At 42.5% G+C, this 21,630-nt stretch overlaps 1 protein-coding gene across 2 annotated transcripts in view; it reads right to left on the bottom strand.

Annotated features, from left to right (window-relative positions):
* Positions 1–21,630, bottom strand: part of LOC139540733 (zinc finger protein GLIS1-like) — a 246,306-nt gene that overhangs the window by 47,810 nt on the left and 176,866 nt on the right. For both annotated transcript variants that reach the window (XM_071344650.1, XM_071344649.1), the window contains exons 3-4: positions 8,709–8,934; positions 5,690–7,124 (exon numbers count right to left, since the gene is read on the bottom strand). In XM_071344650.1, the coding sequence (XP_071200751.1) occupies positions 5,690–7,124; positions 8,709–8,934 (1,661 nt within the window). The remainder of the gene's footprint in view (positions 1–5,689; positions 7,125–8,708; positions 8,935–21,630) is intronic.

The raw sequence follows: 21,630 nt of genomic DNA on the forward strand, positions 1-21,630 counted from the left end.
AATCTAAATATATATGTTTGCTGGTTTCACACCTGTGAAAAAAAATGAAATTCCATGATCTATGCTTTTTTTCCAGCAGGTCCCTGGCTGACTGCAGTCAATTTTACTTCTGCATATGGTGGTGTGTGTCGAGAGAGTGGTTTCATTAGGCAGGTGAGGTGGTGGCTGGGGTGTGTTTTATTATTATGATGTGGGTGGCTCAGTGCAACTCTGAGTTCTCAATCATTCTCAAAGCTAAAACCGAAACTTTATTCAATTTGGAGAGTAAAATACCAAATGTGTTCTTAAAGTAAAATGGGTAAGACTATTTTATTGTTGACAGAGAATACCTGGTATATACTTGGAAAGTACATGGTAAAATGGTAATTACATCTGTTCTAATTCTTTTGATGGCTATATCCAATATCTTTGAATGAATTATATGTAAAATAAAGCATATCTTCTATTTTATTATACAAATTGATAATTGAGCATATGTCCCCTCAGTTTCAGTGGGCATTATGCCTCTGGCCCTAACAGATACTCAAAAACCTGAAAAACATTGATGAAAGACAGAGAGTTATACAGTGCCTTCAGAAAGTATTCATACCCCTTGAACTTGTCCACATTTTGTTGTATTACAAAGTGCAATAAACATTTATTTGATTGTCATTTTTTGGTCAACGATCTACACAAAACACTCTGTAATGTCAAAGTGGAAGAAAAATTATAATATTGGTAGAAATAATTATGGAAAAAACAAGATAAGTAGATAAGTATTCAACCTCCTGAGTCAATACGTTAGAATCCCCTTTGGCAGTGATTACAGCTGTGAGTCATTCTGGGTAAGTCTCTAAGAGCTTTCCACACCTGGATTGTGCAACATTTGCCTATTATTTTTTCAAAATTATTCAAGCTCTGTCAAATTGGTTGTTGATCATTGCTAGACAAAAAATGTTCATGTCTTACCATAGATTTTCAAGCAGATTTAAGTCAAAACTGTAACTCGGCCACTCAGGAACATTCACTGTCTTTTTGGTAAACAACTTCAGTGTAGACTTTGCCTGTGCTTAGCTCCATTCCGTTTATTTTTTATCCTGAAAAACTCCACAGTCCTTAACGATTACAAGCATACTCATAACATGATGCAGTCAACACTATGCTTGAAAATATGGAGAGTGGTACTCAATAATGTGTTGTATTGGATTTGCCACAAACATAACACTTTCTATTTAGGACAAAAAGTTAATTTCTTTGCCAATTTTTTTGCAGTATTACTTTAGTGCCTTATTGCGTATTGTTGAGTAACTACAATGTTGTTGATCCATCCTCAGTTTTCTCCTATCACAGCAATTAAACTCTGTAACTGTTTTAAAGTCACCATTGAAATCTCTGAAAAGTTTTCTTTCTGTCCGGCAACTGAGTTAGGAAGGATGCCTTTATTTTTGTAGTTTCTGGATGTATTGATACACCATCCAAAGTGTAATTAATAACTTCAACATGCTCAAAGGGATATTTAATGTCTTCTTTTTTATATTTTTAACCATCTACCAATAGGTGCCCTTCTTTGCGAGGCATTGGAAAACCTCCCTGGTCTTTGTGGTTGAATCTGTGTTTGAAATTCACTGCTCAAACAAGGGACCTTACAGATAATTGTATGTGTGGGGTATAGAGATGATGTAGTCCTTCAAAAAATCATGTTAAACACTATTATTGCACACAGAACGAGTCCATGAAATGTATTATTTGACTTATTTAGAATTTATTTAGTCTTGCCATAACAAAGGGTTTGAATACTTATTGACTCCAGAAATTTCAGCTTTTCATTTTTAATTAATTTGTAAAAATGTCTAAAGACATAATTCCACTTCGACATTATGTGTGAAGGCCAGTGACCAAAAAAATCTCAATTGAATCCATTTTAAATTCAGGCTGTGACACAACAAAATGTGGAAAAAGTCAATGGGTATGAATACTTTCTGAAGGCATTGTAGGTTTAAAGAGTAAACTGAACCACAATGAGTTATATTGTCTAAAAGGTAACTTGACCCAGTCAACTTCTCAGGTAAGTCACTGAAAAAATTGAGGGAAGCACAAGCGAATCCTTCAACAGGCCTTCTCAACATTCATATAGTCCAACATTGTGCAATACTTTCAATGGACATGATTTCAAAACAATTTCATACCATTTTGCCATTCAGCTAATCTGTGGAGACATGGAGAGAACCAAGTAAAGAACCAACCGCAAGTTACGGTCCTACATGGTCCAGCATGACGTGTCTCATCAGGTTCTATATTATTTCGGGTTTAGATTAATATTAATCTGAACTTCAGGGTGCAGAGTGGAGCTATCCGACTCAGAGACATTAAGTCCGCAGGACCGTCTCGATATAACCCACTAAGTTATCAAAGCCTGTGACTATGTCAGGGCTCCGGTTGCTGGATATATTTTTAATATTTATGCAGACAAGATAAAAAAAAATCATAAACTAAAACAACACTCCGAATTAGGCATGAAACATAACAGGATATTGCAGAGAGATTATGCCATTTCCTTTTCGCCTGTGTGTCCCTGCCTGCCAGACTACCATACAACAGCCCTGGGGCCTGCATTAATTGTATGGGGGGGGCTTTACAAGTTCTCCGAACTCAATGGTTACAGATGGAGCCACAATTTTTATGTGGGACCGCGTTAAACATAGCCAGGTATGGACAGTGACAAGCGAGAGGTCGGAGTACGACTTTTGTGTTGTGATAATGACTTTTTCCTGCCAAGGCACCGCATGAAACAAATGCTGTGCAGCTGGAGGAGGCTGGAGGGGAGGGGAGTGTTATGCTTGGATGTGAGCGCAGCTCCAACTCATGAGCGCCCACTGGAATCTGCCGCTGGAAAGATAATAAAGGAATTAGCTGGGGGGGGGGGGGGGGGGGGGGGGGGTTCTGGAGCATTTGGTCCTGAATCAAAATGTCTCATCTGTTTCCTCTGTGCAAATAGCTGGAATTCCTAAATGCCTTTGTCTATTGCCTGAGTACAGCAAACACAACAGGCATCATTCAAACGCTTCTGACTGCAGTGGTCACAGACGCATAAGGACTAAATAAGGATACGAAATAAGATACGACGACATATACACACACATGCTGTACGTGTAAGTGCACACACACTACAGATCATAGCCCACATTTGTGACAAATTATGGCAGGGATATATCTCCATAGTATTGCACATGAATAACCACACACTCTCAACCATTATGCCAACACAAACTCATTGCCTCAGACACATGCAAAACACGTGCAGACTTTCTTCCACTTTCTCTAAGGCTTTCTGTCGAGCTGAATCTAAATACATACTCATTAGAAGTGTTTATGCAAGTCTGAATACATTTCTGTTTTTGTTCCGTTTGAGAACTGAGAGTGTTAGAATCCAACATGGATAGAATCAATACCTCCTATTGTAGGGGTTAACAGAAATTCAAGTAAGTGTGCGGGTGTGTGTGTGTGTGTGTGTGCGTGTGTGTGTGCGTGCGCGCGTGTGTGCGTGTGCGAGTGTATGTGTGTTTGAGGCCTTGCTGAGGTCTGAGTGATTGGGAGGCTGTGATGTGTAGCTTGGACCCGTACACACACTGCCTCCCGTCCCGAGATAGAGTCCAGCAGTTCCATTACACTGAGGCGAATTGTTCTAGTGTTAGCATCTGGTAAGCATCTCCCCACACAAACACACACATACATTTATACATACATGTAGTACAGTACGTACACATACAGACACACACAAACACACACACCGTCTATTTCCCTTCCTGTCCTACGTGGCACCAAACTGACCACAGGGGCAGAGTTCGAGACACACTCAGGTTATACTGGCATGAACAGTCACAAGAGAAGAAGAAATGTGAGTGTTTAACGTATATACAACACTCTCTGAAAAAAAACGAAACCAACAGCTGGACCAAAACACAGGGAATTTGTTCCCAGAACTCCCTAGAATTCCCAGAATTTGCATGAAAAACAGCACAGAGTTGAGAGAAGATTCACAGCCTGAGCACATTTTGAGCTACAACATGCACACCCACTAATGAATGATGGCTCTGAGGAACTTCCAGTAACTTCCAGCGCTCATTATACATTCAAATACTCCACTACGCATTCATGTCAAAATTCCTATCAAATGTAGCTAACAATGTAAAGCAGTGTTAAGTGTCACTTTAACACTTAGCCACTTAAACTGCATCTTATTTAACACTTCTTTATAACGCTCGCCAGTTTTCACACTTTCCCAATAATGAGCAGCCAGTAAATTATACCAAATATTATTCCCTTTTTTTTATATATCGCCTGGATTTCATAAAACATAAATATAAATAAAATAGGTATTTTTGTGGTGTTAGGCTACGATCGTATTGCACAATGATAGTTCTATTTTGGATGGTTTTCCTAGAACGAGGAAGAACATTTCTGACAGGGGTTGGGTGAAACTCTGAATTGAGCAAGACGAGATATTTTACCATCCATCCCTCTGCTCCGTAGCCTCTTCTTCCACTAGACTACTACATATTTCCCTGTGTTTGTTTTGGATTAAAAAAAGCCAGTTCACTTAATACTTGTGGGACAGCTAAACATTTAAACCTTCCATTTAAAGGGATCAAGTGTATGCATTGTTTGGTTATGTTAACCAGATGTGTTAGTTTTTCATGATCTGAATCCCTTCTTAAAAAACGGCAAAGCGAGAGAAAATAAACATGACATCGCCCTACACAAATTGTGGACTATTGTGTATTTGGACTAAATCCTTCTCTAGGTTGGAGGGCTTTTTCCATTTGCTAAGGGATGCTGGGGAGTGACAGTTTGACGTTGATTGGTGTGTTGACTTGTGGAATTGGAGAGTTTTACCTGTAAAGAATACAACCACAAAGCTATTTATACAGCAACGAGCTACACTGCTTCAATTATAACGCTTTTCTTCAATGGAAAATGTGTGCTTCAAACATTCTGCAAAAAAATACTGTGATTACAAATGTATCCATTTTCAATAAAAAAAAAACGATTCTGATTTTATCATTGAAAAAAAAACTTTGCAATGAAAAATCAGTCTTGCTTTTGGAAACAATGCATCTTGTTGATGTAGATGTTTCCTTGAATCACAATCGACCATCAGTCTCTGAGGATATAAAAAAAAATATTTCACTTCTATCACCTTAACACTGCACGTTTTTTGGTTGGACACCAACCAATTTCAATGAAATACCAAATAAGGGATATACTGTATTAGGAACTAATCTACCATCAACTTCACCTGTTCATGTTTTACACATGTACTTTTACACAGCAGCTCCAAAATGTATGTTTAAATAAATGCTCTCTTGGCCTGCTCTGTGGAAACTAGAAAAAGTCATATGCAGGGATACAATCAAACTGGTTGCACAAGCTGGGAAGTGTTAATTTCACACAGTAAAAATATACTGCGGAAACAAGAAATGTAACCTACAGTACAACGGCCCATAAAAAATGGCTTCCATTCAGAAAAGTGGGATGTGAACAACATTGGCTGCCGACACCAACCGTAATGGCTTGGTTCTCTACTCAGGGTGGGGAATTACTAGAACGGCATGGGTACATTCAATATGGCCGCCGGCGCACCCATCACGTTTACTTGAATGGGGATTTCCGTTCAATGATTTATATTTCTATGGTGGGGAGAGGGACTCACCATACACTTGTTGGGCTTCTCTCCCGAGTGGACCCTCATGTGGATGAGGAGTTTGTAGCGGGCGTTGAAGGGCTTGTAGCGCCGGATGCAGCCGGCCCAGAAGCAGGTGAAATCCTCCCCTTTACGCTGGTCGATGTGCACCTTCTCGATGTGCCTCACCAGCTCCTCCTGCTGCTCGTACGCCACACTGCAGTCAATCCAGCGGCAAACCTGCTTGTCGCTGAGCGGCCCACCGTCCTCTCCCCCGACGGGGCTCGATGTCTTGAGGCCCGAGAGGACAGAGGATGAAGATGATGTGGGCTGGTTCTGGAGGTGCAACAAGCCCCCCGGGCTTGGGCCCCCGTACTGGTGCAGGTGGTAGGGTGGGGGCATGGAGGGCCGCGGGGGGGCAGGGTGGTGGGGATGAGGACGGAGGTGGCTGGCAGCAGTGCGGCCAGTCAGGTGGTTATAATGGTGGTGATGGTGGTAGTGGTGCTGAAAGAGCTCCTCCTCGCTGGGAGAGAAGTCATCTAGAGGCTCCTGTTTCAGAGCTCCTCCACCAGCCCTCTGACAGCCCTCCAGCATAGACACGTTCCCAAGCAGGCTTCCCGTCATCAGGGCCCCACTCATCAGCAGACTCAGCACATCGGCGCCTGCTCCTCCTCCTCCTCCTCCACCCCCCGGGTGCATGGAGCCGGGCTCCTCACACAGTCCCTGGTTCTGCTGCTCCGGGTCCAGAGACGACACGGAGGAGGAGGAGGAGCCCAAGGAGGAGCCCGAGGAGAGGGACAGCAGGCAGGCGGCAGGCGAGGGCAGCTGACAACTCTCCTGCGAGAGGGGCTGCTGGGGGCTGCTGCACTGCTGGGGGGGTGGGGGCTTGTGGGGGCCAGCCCGGGAGGAGAAGCCGCCGCTGGGCTGGGGTGAGGGGTTTGTCCGGAGCCCGTTGACACAGGCCACCACGGACATCTGGGAGGAGCAGATAATGGCAGTGATATCGATCCCCTCGGTGGCGGCGGTGACGGCGTTCGCGACGGCGCTAGCGTTACTGCTGGCAGCGGCGGACTGGGAAGCCAGGGACAGGCAGCGTCTCTTCAGGCTGCTAGTAGTGAGCAGCCTCGCTGAATGACGGGAGCCGCTTGGGGACAAAGACAGCGGGGAGGAGCCATCTTCATTATTAAACGGGTACGCCGAGTCTGCCGATAGAGCACTGCCTAAGCCACTGCCGCCGCCGCTTCCACCGAGAGGTCCCTCCATCTCCCCCCGCCGGACCCCCATGTTTCCCCTGCTGTTCTGGAAGGCACCCTGGATTGTGGTGGGGACCCCTGGTCCCTGTGAGATGTTGTAGCCCATGGATGCCTCCTGTTTGATGGGATAGGAGAGAGGAAGTGCCCTGGCCCCGTTGGAGCTTCCGCAGCCTGGGTCGGGAGAGGCCAGGGATCTCTGGAAGGCAGAGGACCTGTAGAGGGGAAAAACACACGGCAGGGAATCTGAGCAGAGCGAGGCTATTAGGACAACACAGGGGAGAATATGAGCACTATTAGCCACCCGCTGTTGATAGATAAAGGCCACGGCTGTCTGGGTCCTGCCAAGTCATCCTTCCCACATGCCGCAGCTTTCAGTCCTCGCACAACAGCAAGGCTGTGAGCTGCAGACCTGGCCTAGAGTGGGCTCTCACTCTCTCCCCCTCTCTCTTTCTCTGCTCTCCCTTGCTTTCTTTCTCTAGCTACTAAAATAACATCTCACCCCAGAGAGCCCCCACAGAACTAAAAGTCTTAGTCAGGGGGTCTAACATCCACTTCACACAGCCAGAGAACTTTCAGAGAGAAACGGAAGGTTAGTTAGTGACTTGTGGTGTCCCTTTCAAAACAGGGCAGCATCCGCCAGCAGCAGATGATCCGGGAGTGATTTCATGAATAAATGAAAGGGGACCTTGAGCCCTGTGAGCAGTTATGAATGGGCATTTATGGCTAAGAATAGGAGAGCGGCAGATAGAGAGGACAGAAGGAGAGGCGATGGATGAGACTTCTTGTGTGTCACTAGTCTGACAGGCTTTGATGACACAAAGGGGTTAAACCTAAGCCTACATGTTGGGATAAATAGGAGTCACCTGGTTTGTTGGCATAATGGCGGCCTGTGAAGGGTCAGCGTTTACAATACTGTGTATTATGGTGGGAATCTTGCCCCCGGTGAATGGGGAGCCAGGTCGTATTTCTCCATGCGTCGCTGTGATGTCCTACATAATAATTCCTGTCAGTTCGCTCATTATGGATTTTGTGCAAAGCTCTTGAGTGATGTGAGAAGGCCCCTCTCTCTCTCCTGTCTCCATGAAGGAATTGTCTTTGTTCTCTCTCTCTCTCTCTCTCTCTCTCTCTCTCTCTCTCTCTCTCTCTCTCTCTCTCTCTCTCTCTCTCTCTCTCTCTCTCTCTCTCTCTCTCTCTCTCTCTCTCTCTCTCTCTCTCTCTCTCTCTCTCGACGCACACTGGGGAAAAGTGCTAGATAGAGCCAGAGACTGACTTTTTCGTAGTCAATAAAGAGTGGGTGAGAGAGAGAGAGTTCCCCCCCCCCCCCTTTCTTTCATGAGCGCTATTTCCTGTTTGGCTGCAGCGATGGCATTCAGAGACAATATGGGAGAATTGAATGTCTGTCCAGAAGCACTTTGGAGTGTATAGAGGCCAGAGAGGGTGATAGGAATCTTTTTCTGACCATTGAATAGATGTTACGTAGCGTACCTGCCTCCTCTATGAGAAATGTCATTACATGCTATAGGTAATTACATTTGACAGATAAAGTACGCATTTATATGGGGATTATTATCAATACCATTACCTGCGTAGAATGATTACTGTTCATTTTATCAGTATGATAATGTTATTAGTGTTAATACAATAGTATGATGTGTACTGCTAACATAATTTCAGGTGTTTCAAAAATACAAACAATCTGATCAACAGAAACAATCGACAGACAGCTATACTGTTTGGGTCCTGTACTGACCCCTATGTTGCCGGTGTTCTTGTCAGAACCTGTCTGTCGTTCTTACCTGGCTTCAGCGTGCTGCTGCTGGCTATCCTGCAGATGAAGGTTGTGGGTGGGTGTGGACCGCTCACAGTGGACACTGTGGTAATGACCCACTGGACCTGGCTGGCTCCCTGGTGGCACCGGCACCGCCAGACTCTGCCCACAGCGCATCAGTGCGCCCTCACTGCCCCCCAGCTCTGGCCCACTCTCCTTCTCTGGGCAGTAGGCACCGCTGCAACTGCCGTTCACTGGAAAAGGGGAAGAGAAGGGATGAAAATGACAACACTGTCTGTAACCCTCAAAGTCCCAAAAATAAGATCCGATTTTATTCACTCCCAACGGGGAAGTTTGTTTGCACAAGCAAACACACACAACACCAATAAATACAAACTTATGATGACAATGACAGCACTATAACCCCTCAGAGTCCCTCTCTGGATCTCTAGCTGGAAGTTGGCTCTGTTAGCCTGTTTCGCTACTCTAACGACAGAACAGAGAGATTAATAACTGCCATAGAGTGCAACAGATCTCCTCTGAGACGCTTCCATCAGTGACATGTTGAAATTGTATCAAATTACGATCGATCTCTCGAGAACAATCGCTGGCTTCGAGTTTGTGGATCTGTGGATATATGGAGTGGTTTTGTGCTCTTTGGTGACCTTTAAAAGCTGATGACGTCAAAAGATTAGACTTGTGTAAATTCTTGTTGAACTGTGTACAGATAAGCAAAAAAGTGTGATGGGTCCGTACTCAAAAAGATTGCATAAAGCTTACTTCATCTTTTTAAAATTATTATTATGTTTTACTACATCCAGTTAGCATATACAGACTTGTTGGCTTAACAGCCTTCTTCAGTGTGTAGACAATAACACTTTATAGTGTGGATCTCATTGATATTATTAGTAATGTGGGAAAACTAAAAAAGAGCGAGAAATTAGCTAATTGTTTGCATTGATGAATGTTACAAATACTCTTGTGTCAGCTGGGTAATTCTAATTCGATTACAGGAAATGTATTTGTGTTGAAATTGTGAGATAGTATGCTGAACCACTAGCATAAATAATCTATATATTTAGCACCACATGACATGAATATAACCAAGAAAAGCTTTTTGGGGGGCTTTTAGTGTGTCTAACAAAATGTTTCCATAAAACATATCAGAATATGACTAGAAATCTGAAATTTGACACATGAAAGTGAGTGAAGGGGGGGCTGTGTATGTCGAAATATTTCCAGAAGGAAAGACAATACCCCCGATGCTCGTTCGTGTGTAGGAGGCCACATGTCCCTGCTCCAACCTCCCTAACTCAATTTCTCAAATTGAATTTGCTCATAATGATGTTATTGACAATGTTATCACATCTCTTGAGCTATTATCAATGCAGGCACCCAAACACTCCTTAAGTGATATAAAGGAATCAAAGGAAAAAGGGATGGAGGAGGAAGGCATGAGGATAGAGAAAACAGAAAGACGAGGATAAAGTAACAGGCTGAGAAAGATTTTTTTTTAAACAAGGTGTAGTCAGCGAGAGAGAAGGAGGGAGGGAGAAGTTGTGAAGAAGTCATAGAAAAATAAGTTAAGGTGGAGATGCGTGATTGGCATTGGAAAGAGAAAAAGAGACTAGGGGAGAGGTGGCGAGAGGGAGAGGTGATGCATAGAGAGCGAGAGGGGAGAGGTATAGAAAGTCAGTGCAAACACTGCAGTGTCGCTCGCTGAGGGACTTTGAGAGGCATGCTGGTTTCACTCAGAGCCATAAACAGAAGGCAAGAACTCTTTCAGCTCTGTTCTGTTTTCAAGGAATACAAATGGTTCTGTTTATAAAGTTCTGGAGCGTTCTGCCTCTTCTTTTTTTTTCTTTTAGGCTGCGCGTTTCCACAGTTAGCATATCCAACTGTGTTTGTGTATGAAAACTTCAAGGCCTGTTGATTGACGGCCAAGTATTTCTTGCCTCATCTGGAATAAGAGTGATTCAATCAGGACGGCCAATGGTGACATGAGTCAGGATAGAGAATTCAAATGCGTGTATACCATGGCTTTGACCGTATGTAACCTTTCACTATGTGCAGTCACACACAGGTGCACACGCACACCTGTTTTAAAGAGTGAATACAGATGTAGGATCTTAATTTGAGCCACTCTGCTACAGCGGGAAAATAATCCTGCAGTAACCAGAAATGTGAATTATTATGTCGATTATAATTCATGGACATTTTTGTAGGGGTTGATACATTTTTCATTTTGGGCAAATCAAGTCTGACATGTCTTTTTTTCTTTTAGAATGGTTCTCCCTAATTTCGTGGTATCCAATTGGTAGATACAGTCTTGTCCCATCGCTGCAACTCCCGTACGGACTTGGGAGAGGCGAAGGTCGAGAGTCATGCATCCTCCGAAACACAAACCAGCCAAGCCGCACTGCTTCTTGACACAATGCCCGCTTAACCCGTAAGCAAGCCTCACCAATGTATCGGCGAAAACACTGTGCACCTGGCGACCGTGTCAGCGTGCATTGCGCCCGGCACAGGAGTCGCTAGTACAGGAGTCGCACAGGAGTCGCTAGTACAGGAGTCGCTAGTACTGCGATGCAGTGCCTTACACCACTGCACCACTCAAGTGGAAATGACCAACTTTAGAAGCCTTTTAAAAACTGAAATACACTTCAAGTTTGCATTTTCTGCTGTACAGGAAAATTCTCAGCAAAAAAAGAGTAATCAAATTAAGATCCTACAACTGTATTAGTATGTGCACTTCCAAGCACCCTATAAAATACACAGCCAAAGTGAGAACAGCATAAAGCCTATGGTCTAACCATACCATATACTATTTTCTGTACGGTATGTCTTTAAGATGTAGCTTATGTTCGGATCAGGTACAATGAACAATGAAATACAACATATACCCAGACAAAACAGATTGAGCCACACAATCAAGCCAAATAAAATACAATGCACTTCAGAAGAGGCATTCTCTGTTTCCCTGTTTGGAAACAGTTGCTGTTTGCCAGTAGAAAGTACTTTATGTAAATCAAGGCAAAGCTGCGCGAACACCCAAAAGCGGAGTGATTACCTATGATTTCTTCTGTTTATAGAGATTGGGGTGGCAGGTAACCTAGTGGTTAGAGCATTGGACTAGTAACCGGAAGGTTGCAAGATCGAATCCCCGAGCTGACAAGGTAAAAATCTGTCGTTCTGCCCCTGAACAAGGCAGTCATTGAAAATAAGAATTTGTTCTTAACTGACTTGCCTAGTAAAATAAAAAAATAAAAAATTCAAATACAAACAATTGTTTCAAGCTTTGCTACAGTGTGTTTGGCAATCTTTGAAGTTGCCTCCCTGAGCAATGACCTTTGACCTGGCACTCCAAGAGATACATCTCTACGAAGGAGAGGATGAGAGGAGGAACATGGAACTCCGGATCAGGAAATAGTGAGGTATAGAGGAGATGTTGGAGTAGGAGGAGAGGACATTGGGGAAAGGAGAAGACACACTGGAGGTGCTAGTTTGGGGCTACAAGCTCAGCCTGGTCTCATAGACTAGACGTAACATAGTAAAAGTACATCTAGCACACTCAAATTAGTATGTTACGTTTGGTATGGTTACATAAGACAGATGGTTACTTAAGGCAAAAATGAAGGTTGCGAATTCGAATCTCATCACGGACAACTTAGGCATTTTAGAAAATTAGCAACTTTTCAACTACTTACTACTTTTTAGTTGCTTTGCAACTACTTAGCATGTTAGCTAGCCCTTCCCCTAATCCTAACCTTAACCGTAACTCCTAAACTTAACTCTAACCCCCAATCCTAACCCTTAGCCTAGGTAACGTTAGCCAGCTAGCTAATATTAGCCATCTAGACAGAATTTGTAACATATCATACATTTAGCAAATTCGTAACATCTTCCATGTTTAGAAAATTCGTAACATATTGTAAATGTAGAAAATTTGTGACATATAAAACAAATTGTTATTCATAACATATACAAAATGGGTGATGGAATCGATAAATTAATAAATAACATACGAAACGTAACATATCCTACTCAAAAATGGCATGTTCTGGATTTACGTACAGAATAATACGAAATGCTTTGAGACCAGGTTGCGAGAGGAGCCTAAACTGTATGGAGATGATTAGGACACTGAGACCAGGTTGAGGAGGTAGGAGCTGGCTAGGGTATATCATCAGGAAAAACTGGCCCTAGTTATAGGCAATTGGTAGGACAAGGAGTTTTTCCTGATCGGGTCACACCCTAGACTACACCATATAACTAGTCTGTCTTTAGATCTAGATTAGAACAGTCACTCTTCTACAATAAACCAGGGTGCCTCCACTCCAGTCACTGTGTCTGTAATAAAGTCCTATAGTTGTTCTATATTCCATAAAGCATACAGACTGAACGCCCGGCTGAAAGCTTTGCTACATTAACAGAATCAGTCATGCTCAGGCTAGGAGGAGAAACAGGCTTCTCAACATATGGTGGCTTGGAAGGAAACCAACCGTAAATTCAGTTTATATTGAATATGCCATGGTAATTCAACATTGTGAGTATTTCATTGTGTGTTAGGGCTGGCTTGATCAGGAGGTGGAAGCCAGTGGAAGCACCTGGGACCGAGGTGAAATGGAAGACACACAGAGCCGGTGACAGAGATCGAGCGAGAGATGGAGGGAGGGTGAGAGAGAGGTCCATTGTTGCGCTGACACAGTGATGGGAACACGCAGGGGTCAGATCAGTGCTGACTGGTCATGTTGCGGTTAGGTCCTGTAAGAGTGGTCACGCGTGGTCTCTAAGGAATCATTTAGGGCTTCTTTTTTCCCCAATTCTCTCCAAAGTGTGAGCTGAAATGAACTCCATGATTTCAGTCATGTATTTTGTAAGTGAAATCGTTTTGAAGAAGAGGGGGGGCGGGGGGGGGGGGGGTCATTGGTTGCTCTGATAATGATATGCACACTTGCAAGCGTTCAGAGCCAATTAGAGGTGACAATCTCAGGGCATGGGATCAGGGAGAGACTCGTTACAGGCCGCTGCCAGAATCACCGCGGGCAACTGTGCTGCTCTATCAAGACCATGTACAGATGTGCTTTTGGCCCATCCTTACAAACACCCACTGATGTCAGCATCCGCAACCAGAGAGAGCTGAGATGAAGCCCAGAAGAAGGCCTCTATTGTTATCCTCCCTCCTTCTTGTTCTTACACACCTCCCAGAAAAACAACTTGTGGAACAGGACCACAGGAAAATACCCTGTTTGATATCATGGTTATAGATCTATTACTATCATTGCGGGATGATTAGAAACGGTTGAGCTCACTATTCCCCACGGGGGGAGATAGTGAGATTAGATGAGAAGAATATCTCTCTATTACACATGAACGAACACATGAACTATAGATGCAGACGTGGGGTAATTATAAAGGGATATATGTGGTTACTGGAGAACTTCTATTGAGGGACATATGTGATTCTTTTTTTTGGCTTGTGTCAAGGGGATAAATGAGGTTCCAATCACCCCTTATTAATTCAGTGCTCTTAGGTCATCCATTTGTCATGCTTCCTCCGTTTCAAACCCCCTCGAGAACACAAAGCAAAGCCATAAAGAAATCAGATGCATCGAAAACCACAAATGGAAAGCCCTTACAAACTATTTCCATGGATGAATGAATCCAGTTCTGCATTTAGAGATAAAGAGACAAGACAGGCAACAAGTACAATTAACCAGAACAAATGTCATGCTCTCTCTTTTGACTCGTTGACGTCGATCTGGTTTTAGAAAAACACGTATTTCCATTTGAGTGCCACATCTGTATCCCAAATGGCACCCTATTCCCATATAGTGCACTACTTTGGACCAGAGCACTATGGGCCCTGGCAAGAAGCGGTGCACTAAAGGGAATAAGGTGCCATTTGGTATACACATGTGTACAGTAAGGCTGTACTCTTGTTGCCAAAGGGGCAAATCATCAGAGAGTCATGTTGAGATAAATCAGTTTGTGCTTTGGCTAACTCCCTCTCTATCTGAATGACTAATAAATGACTAATAAAACAGAACATCCCACATGTCTCTAACAAAGAAAGAGCATAGCTAACCCCACAAAAACAGTGACTATTATCTCCAGATTTGCATGTCCTGTATTGTTTTCCTCAATGCATTCTACACTCAGAATGACCTGATATTCAATCACATCATCATATCACATCACGTGCTATCATTCTGAACCCAGCATTCCTCGAATAATGGATCTCTCTCATTTCACACAAATTACGATAGGATCCAGATTCTGATTGTCTGTCTCTCTTTTGGTCTCGGTCTCTTTCTCCTTCTTTCACAGTCTCTTCTCTCTATTTCTCTCTCTCTCTCTCTGTGTCTCTCTGTTCTTCGTCTATCTGATCTCTCTCTCTCTCTCTCTCTATAGTCTCTATGGACAATAGTACTGCTGCATCTGATCAGCAGATGTCCTGGTGCGGTGCATGATTAAGTGTAATTGGTGGTAATCTCAGGCGATTTTTTTTTTTCAGTGACACTTCATTTTCTATAATTCTCGCCTCTGCCTTTTAAGTCACCTAAGCGCTGTTTTAAGTGCTGGGGTGAGACTGCGCTTGTGCCAGTGTTTAATGTGTTTAAGTCTTCTGAGATCCCGGGGAATAAAAAACAGATGTGCAGATGTTTCGGGGGGAGCGGAGGCGGTGAGGAGGGAAGAGGAGGAGAGTGGGGGAAGAGAGGACGGGAGCGTTCAAGAGGTGTACTGTACTGAGTGAGGGCAGCTTGGTTCGGAGGGAACTGGCGGCATGGGCTTTGGTAAAAAATGTGTGCACTATATAGGGAATTGGGCACGATTTGGGACACAGCCCATGTTAGGGCCCAGACGCTAAAATATCTGAACTCAAGAAACAACAAGCTGCCAAAACCACATGACGGATGCACCTGGAAATCCAGCGTGACAATTCAACCCGGTGCCACTTTGGGCTCCATAAATAATAAGATGAGCACATGAACGGTTAATAATAATCAGTTAATTCTTCCTCTCCTCTCTTCTCGATTTATATAACACTTATAACACACAGCATGACTGGGGTGGGAGATGACAGGCTGGAGGAGTTTGCGGGACGCTCTGTGTTGTGTGACTGCTGTCCGCCGCAGATGTTGTGTATTACAGTCCAAAGCTGCCTTCTCCTGCTTTAAATCTCATAACTCATCTATATTTGTGTCTGCTGCATAGGCCCATAACTTATTTGTTTGCTTAGTAATGGATGTATGATTGAAAAACCTGGGGGCACAAGTAAATGAAAAATAACAAAGTCGAAAGGACAGCTCCTTTAAACAGGTGCTCGAAGGAGTGAGGGAAAAGAAAGGGGAAGAAGAAAAACAATTAAATTAGGAGGACAGAAATGTCTCTGTTTTCTTAGAAGGATTACCAGTACCAGCAGACATGGGAATTTTCATGAGGATGAAATCAGTTTGTTATGGATTTTAGCTGTGCTCGGAAAGGTATCCCATGTTTCTCCTTGATTTGTCATGAACAACTTCACCATGAATTCAAACTATGTGTGACTAAGAAAAACTATTTTCTGAAACAAGATGAAAATTTAAAGAACCAGAGCAAGTAATAGCAAATCCCCCCCAAACATCTCCAAACTCTGTGTAAAGTATGTTGTCCAATCACTGCATTCCCCTGCATGTTGTAATGACTCATCAAACATCTCCAAACTCTGTTGTCCAATCACTGCATTCCCCTGCATGGTGTAATGACTAGTCAAAATCTCCAAACTCTGTGTAAAGTCTGTTGTCCAATCACTGCATTCCCCTGCACGGTGTAACGACTAGTCAAACATCTCCAGACTCTGTGTAAAGTCTGTTGTCCAATCACTGCATTCCCCTGCATGGTGTAATGACTATTCAAAAATAGACAAACTCTGTGTAAAGTCTGTTGTCCAATCACTGCATTCCCCAGCAAGGTGTAAAGACCAGTCAAAAATCACCAAACTATGTGTAAAGTCTATTGTCCAATCACTGCATTCCCCTGCATGGTGTAATGACTAGTAAAACATCTCCAAACTCTATGTAAAGTCTGTTGTCCAATCACTGCATTCCCCTGCATGGTGTTCTCACTAGTCAAACATCTCCAAACTCTATGTAAAGTCTGTTGTCCAATCACTGCATTCCCCTGCATGGTGTAATGACTAGTCAAACATCTCCAAACTCTGTGTAAAGTATGTTGTCCAATCACTGCATTCCCCTGCATGGTGTAATGACTAGTCAAACATCTCCAAACTCTATGTAAAGTCTTTTGTCCAATCACTGCATTCCCCTGCATGGTGTAATGACTAGTCAAACATCCCCAAACTCTGTGTAAAGTATGTTATAAAATCACTGCATTCCCCTGCATGGTGTAATGGCTAGACAAAAATCACCAAACTCTGTGTAAAGTTTGTTGTCCAATCACTGCATTCCTCTGCATGGTGTAATGACTAGTCAAAAATCTCCAAACTCTATGTAAAGTCTGTTGTCCAATCACTGCATTCCGCTGCATGGTGTAATGAATATTCAAACATTTCCAAACTCTGTGTAAAGTTTGTTGTCCAATCACTGCATTCCTCTGAACTACGGAAAGACTAGTCAAGAATCTCCCCAACTCTGTGTAAAGTCTGTTGTCCAATCACTGCATTCCCCAGCATGGTGTAATGACTATTCAAAAATAGACAAACTCTGTGTAAAGTCTTTTGTCCAATCACTGCATTCCCCTGCATGGTGTAATGACTAGTCAAACATCTCCAAACTCTGTGTAAAGTCTGTTGTCCAATCACTGCATTTCCCTGCATGGTGTAAAGACTAATCAAAAATGTCCAAACTATGTGAAAAGTATGTTGTCCAATCACTGCATTCCCCTACATGCTGTAATGACTAGTCAAACATTTCCAAACTCTGTGTAAAGTATGTTGTCCAATCACTGCATTCGCCTGCATGATGTAACGACTCATCAAAAATATCCAAACTCTGTGTAAAGTCTATTGTCCAATCAATGCATTCCACTGCATGGTGTAATGAATATTCAAACATTTCCAAACTCTGTGGAAAATCTGTTGTACCATCACCACATTCACTGCATAGTGTAATGACTCATCAAACATTTCCAAACTCTGTGTAAAGTCTGTTGTCCAATCACTGCATTTCCCTGCATGGTGTAAAGACTAATCAAAAATGTCCAAACTATGTGAAAAGTATGTTGTCCAATCACTGCATTCCCCTACATGCTGTAATGACTAGTCAAACATCGCCAAACTCTGTGTAACGTCTGTTGTCCAATATCTGCATTCCCCTGCATGGTGTAATGACTAGTCAAAAATCTCCAAACTATGTGTAAAGTCTGTTGTCCAATCACTGCATTCCCCTGCATCGTGTAATGACTAGTCAAACATCTCCAAACTTTGTGTAAATCTGTTGTCCAATCACTGCATTCCTCTGCAAGGTGTAAAGACTAGTCAAAAATCACCAAACTCTGTGGAAACATTGCTGTCAATTACTGCATTCCCCTGCATGGTGTAATGAATTATCAAACATTTCCAAACTCTGTGTAAAGTCTGTTGTCCAATCACTGCATTCCCCTGCATGGTGTAATGACTAGTCAAACATCGCCAAACTCTGTGTAAAGTCTGTTGTCCAATATCTGCATTCCCCCTGCATGGTGTAATGACTAGTCAAAAATCTCCAAACTATGTGTAAAGTCTATTGTCCAATCACTGCATTCCCCTGCATGGTGTAATAAATATTTAAACATTTCCAAACTATGTGTAAAGTCTGTTGTCCAATCACTGCATTCCTCTGCAAGGTGTAAAGACTAGTCAAAAATCACCAAACTCTATGTAAAGTCTGTTGTCCAATTACTGAATTACCCTGCAGAGTGTAATGACTCGTGAAACATTTCCAAACTCTGTGTAAAGTCTGTTGTCCAATCACAACATTCCCCTGCATGGTGTAATGACCAATCAAAAATAGGCAAACTCTGTGTAAAGTCTGTTGTCCAATCACTGCATTCCTCTGCAAGGTGTAAAGACTAGTCAAAAATCTCCAAACTCTGTGTAAAGATTGTTGTCCAATCACTGCATTCCCCTGCATGGTGTAATGACTAATCAAAAATAGACAAAATCTGTGTAAAGTCTGTTGTCCAATCACTGCATTCCCCTGCATGGTGTAATGACTAGTCAAACATCGCCAAACTCTGTGTAAAGTCTGTTGTCCAATATCTGCATTCCCCTGCATGGTGTAATGACTAGTCAAAAATCTCCAAACTATGTGTAAATCTGTTGTCCAATCACTGCATTCCTCTGCAAGGTGTAAAGACTAGTCAAAAATCACCAAACTCTGTGGAAACATTGCTGTTCAATCACTGCATCCCCCTGCATGGTGTAATGACTAATCAAAAATAGACAAAATCTGTGTAAAGTCTGTTGTCCAATCACTGCATTCCCCTGCATGGTGTAATGACTAGTCAAACATCGCCAAACTCTGTGTAAAGTCTGTTGTCCAATCACTGCATTCCCCTGCATCGTGTAATGACTAGTCAAACATCTACATACTTTGTGTAAATCTGTTGTCCAATCACTGCATTCCTCTGCAAGGTGTAAAGACTAGTCAAAAATCACCAAACTCTGTGGAAACATTGCTGTTCAATCACTGCATCCCCCTGCATGGTGTAATTAATAATCAAACATTTCCAAACTCTGTGTAAAGTCTGTTGTCCAATCACTGCATTCCCCTTAATGGTGTAATAACTAGTCAAAAATCTCCAAACTATGTGTAAAGTCAGTTGTCCAATCACTGCATTCCCCTGCATAGTGTAATGAATAGTCAAACATTTCCAAACTCTGTGTAAAATCTGTTGTACAATCACTGGATTTCCCTGCATGGTGTAATGACTAGTCAAACATCTCCAAACTCTGTGTAAAGTTTGTTGTCCAATCATTGCATTCGCCTATATGATGTTACGACTCATCAAAAATATCCAAACTCTGTGTAAAGTCTATTGTCCAATCACTGCATTCCTCTGCAAGGTGTAAAGACTAGTCAGAAATCACCAAACTCTGAGTAAAGTAATTTGTTCAATCACTGCATTCCCCTGCATGGTGTAATGAATATTCAAACATTTCCAAACTCTGTGTAAATTATGTTGTCCAATCACTGCATTCCCCTGCATGGTGTCATGACTAGTTCAAAATCTCCAAACTATGTGTAAAGTCTGTTATTCAATCACTGCATTTCCCTGCATGGTGTAATAAATATTCAAACATTTCCAAACTATGTGTAAAGTCTGTTGTCCAATCACTGCATTCCCCTGCATCGTGTAATGACTAGTCAAACATCTCCAAACTTTGTGTAAATCTGTTGTCCAATCACTGCATTCCCCTGCATGGTGTCATGACTAGTCAAAAATCTCCAAACTATGTGTAAAGTCTGTTGTCCAATCACGGCATTCCCCTGCATGGTGTAATAAATAGTCAAAAATCTCCAACTACTGTGTAAAGTCAGTTGTCCAATCACTGCATTCCCCTGCATGGTGTAATGAATAGTCAAACATTTCCAAACTCTGTGTAAAATCTGTTGTACAATCACTGCATTTCCCTGCATGGTGTAATGACTAGTCAAACATCTCCAAACTCTGTGTAAAGTCTGTTGTCCAATCACTGCATTTCCCTGCATGGTGTAAAGACTAATCAAAAATGTCCAAACTATGTGAAAAGTATGTTGTCCAATCACTGCATTCCCCTACATGCTGTAATGACTAGTCAAACATTTCCAAACTCTGTGTAAAGTATGTTGTCCAATCACTGCATTCGCCTGCATGATGTAACGACTCATCAAAAATATCCAAACTCTGTGTAAAGTCTATTGTCCAATCAATGCATTCCACTGCATGGTGTAATGAATATTCAAACATTTCCAAACTCTGTGGAAAATCTGTTGTACCATCACCACATTCACTGCATAGTGTAATGACTCATCAAACATTTCCAAACTCTGTGTAAAGTCTGTTGTCCAATCACTGCATTTCCCTGCATGGTGTAAAGACTAATCAAAAATGTCCAAACTATGTGAAAAGTATGTTGTCCAATCACTGCATTCCCCTGCATGGTGTAATGACTAATCAAAAATAGACAAAATCTGTGTAAAGTCTGTTGTCCAATCACTGCATTCCTCAGCAAGGTGTAAAGACTAGACAAAAATCACCAAACTCTGTGGAAACATTGCTGTTCAATCACTGCATTCCCCTGCATGTTGTAATGAATATTCAAATATCTCCAAACTCTGTGTAAAGTCTGTTGTCCAATATCTGCATTCCCCTGCATGGTGTAATGACTAGTCAAAAATCTCCAAACTCTGTGTAAAGTATGTTGTCCAATCACTGCATTCCCCTGCATGGTGTAATGACTAGTCAACCATCTCCAAACTCTGTGTAAAGTTTGTTGTCCAATCACTGCATTCCCCTGCATGGTGTAATGACTAGTCAAACATCGCCAAACTCTGTGTAAAGTCTGTTGTCCAATATCTGCATTCCCCTGCATGGTGTAATGACTAGTCAAAAATCTCCAAACTATGTGTAAAGTCTGTTGTCCAATCACTGCATTCCCCTGCATGGTGTAATGACTAGTCAAACATCTCCAAACTTTGTGTAAATCTGTTGTCCAATCACTGCATTCCTCTGCAAGGTGTAAAGACTAGTCAGAAATCACCAAACTCTGTGGAAACATTGCTGTTCAATCACTGCATTCCCCTGCATGGTGTAATGAATAATCAAACATTTCCAAACTATGTGTAAAGTCAGTTGTCCAAACACTGCATTCGCCTGCATGATGTAACGACTCATCAAAAATATCCAAACTCTGTGTAAAGTCTATTGTCCAATCACTGCATTCCCATGCATGGGGTAATGAATAGTCAAACATCTACAAACTCTGT

Source organism: Salvelinus alpinus, chromosome 16 (genome assembly GCF_045679555.1).
Source record: "Salvelinus alpinus chromosome 16, SLU_Salpinus.1, whole genome shotgun sequence".
Lineage (NCBI taxonomy): Eukaryota > Metazoa > Chordata > Actinopteri > Salmoniformes > Salmonidae > Salvelinus > Salvelinus alpinus.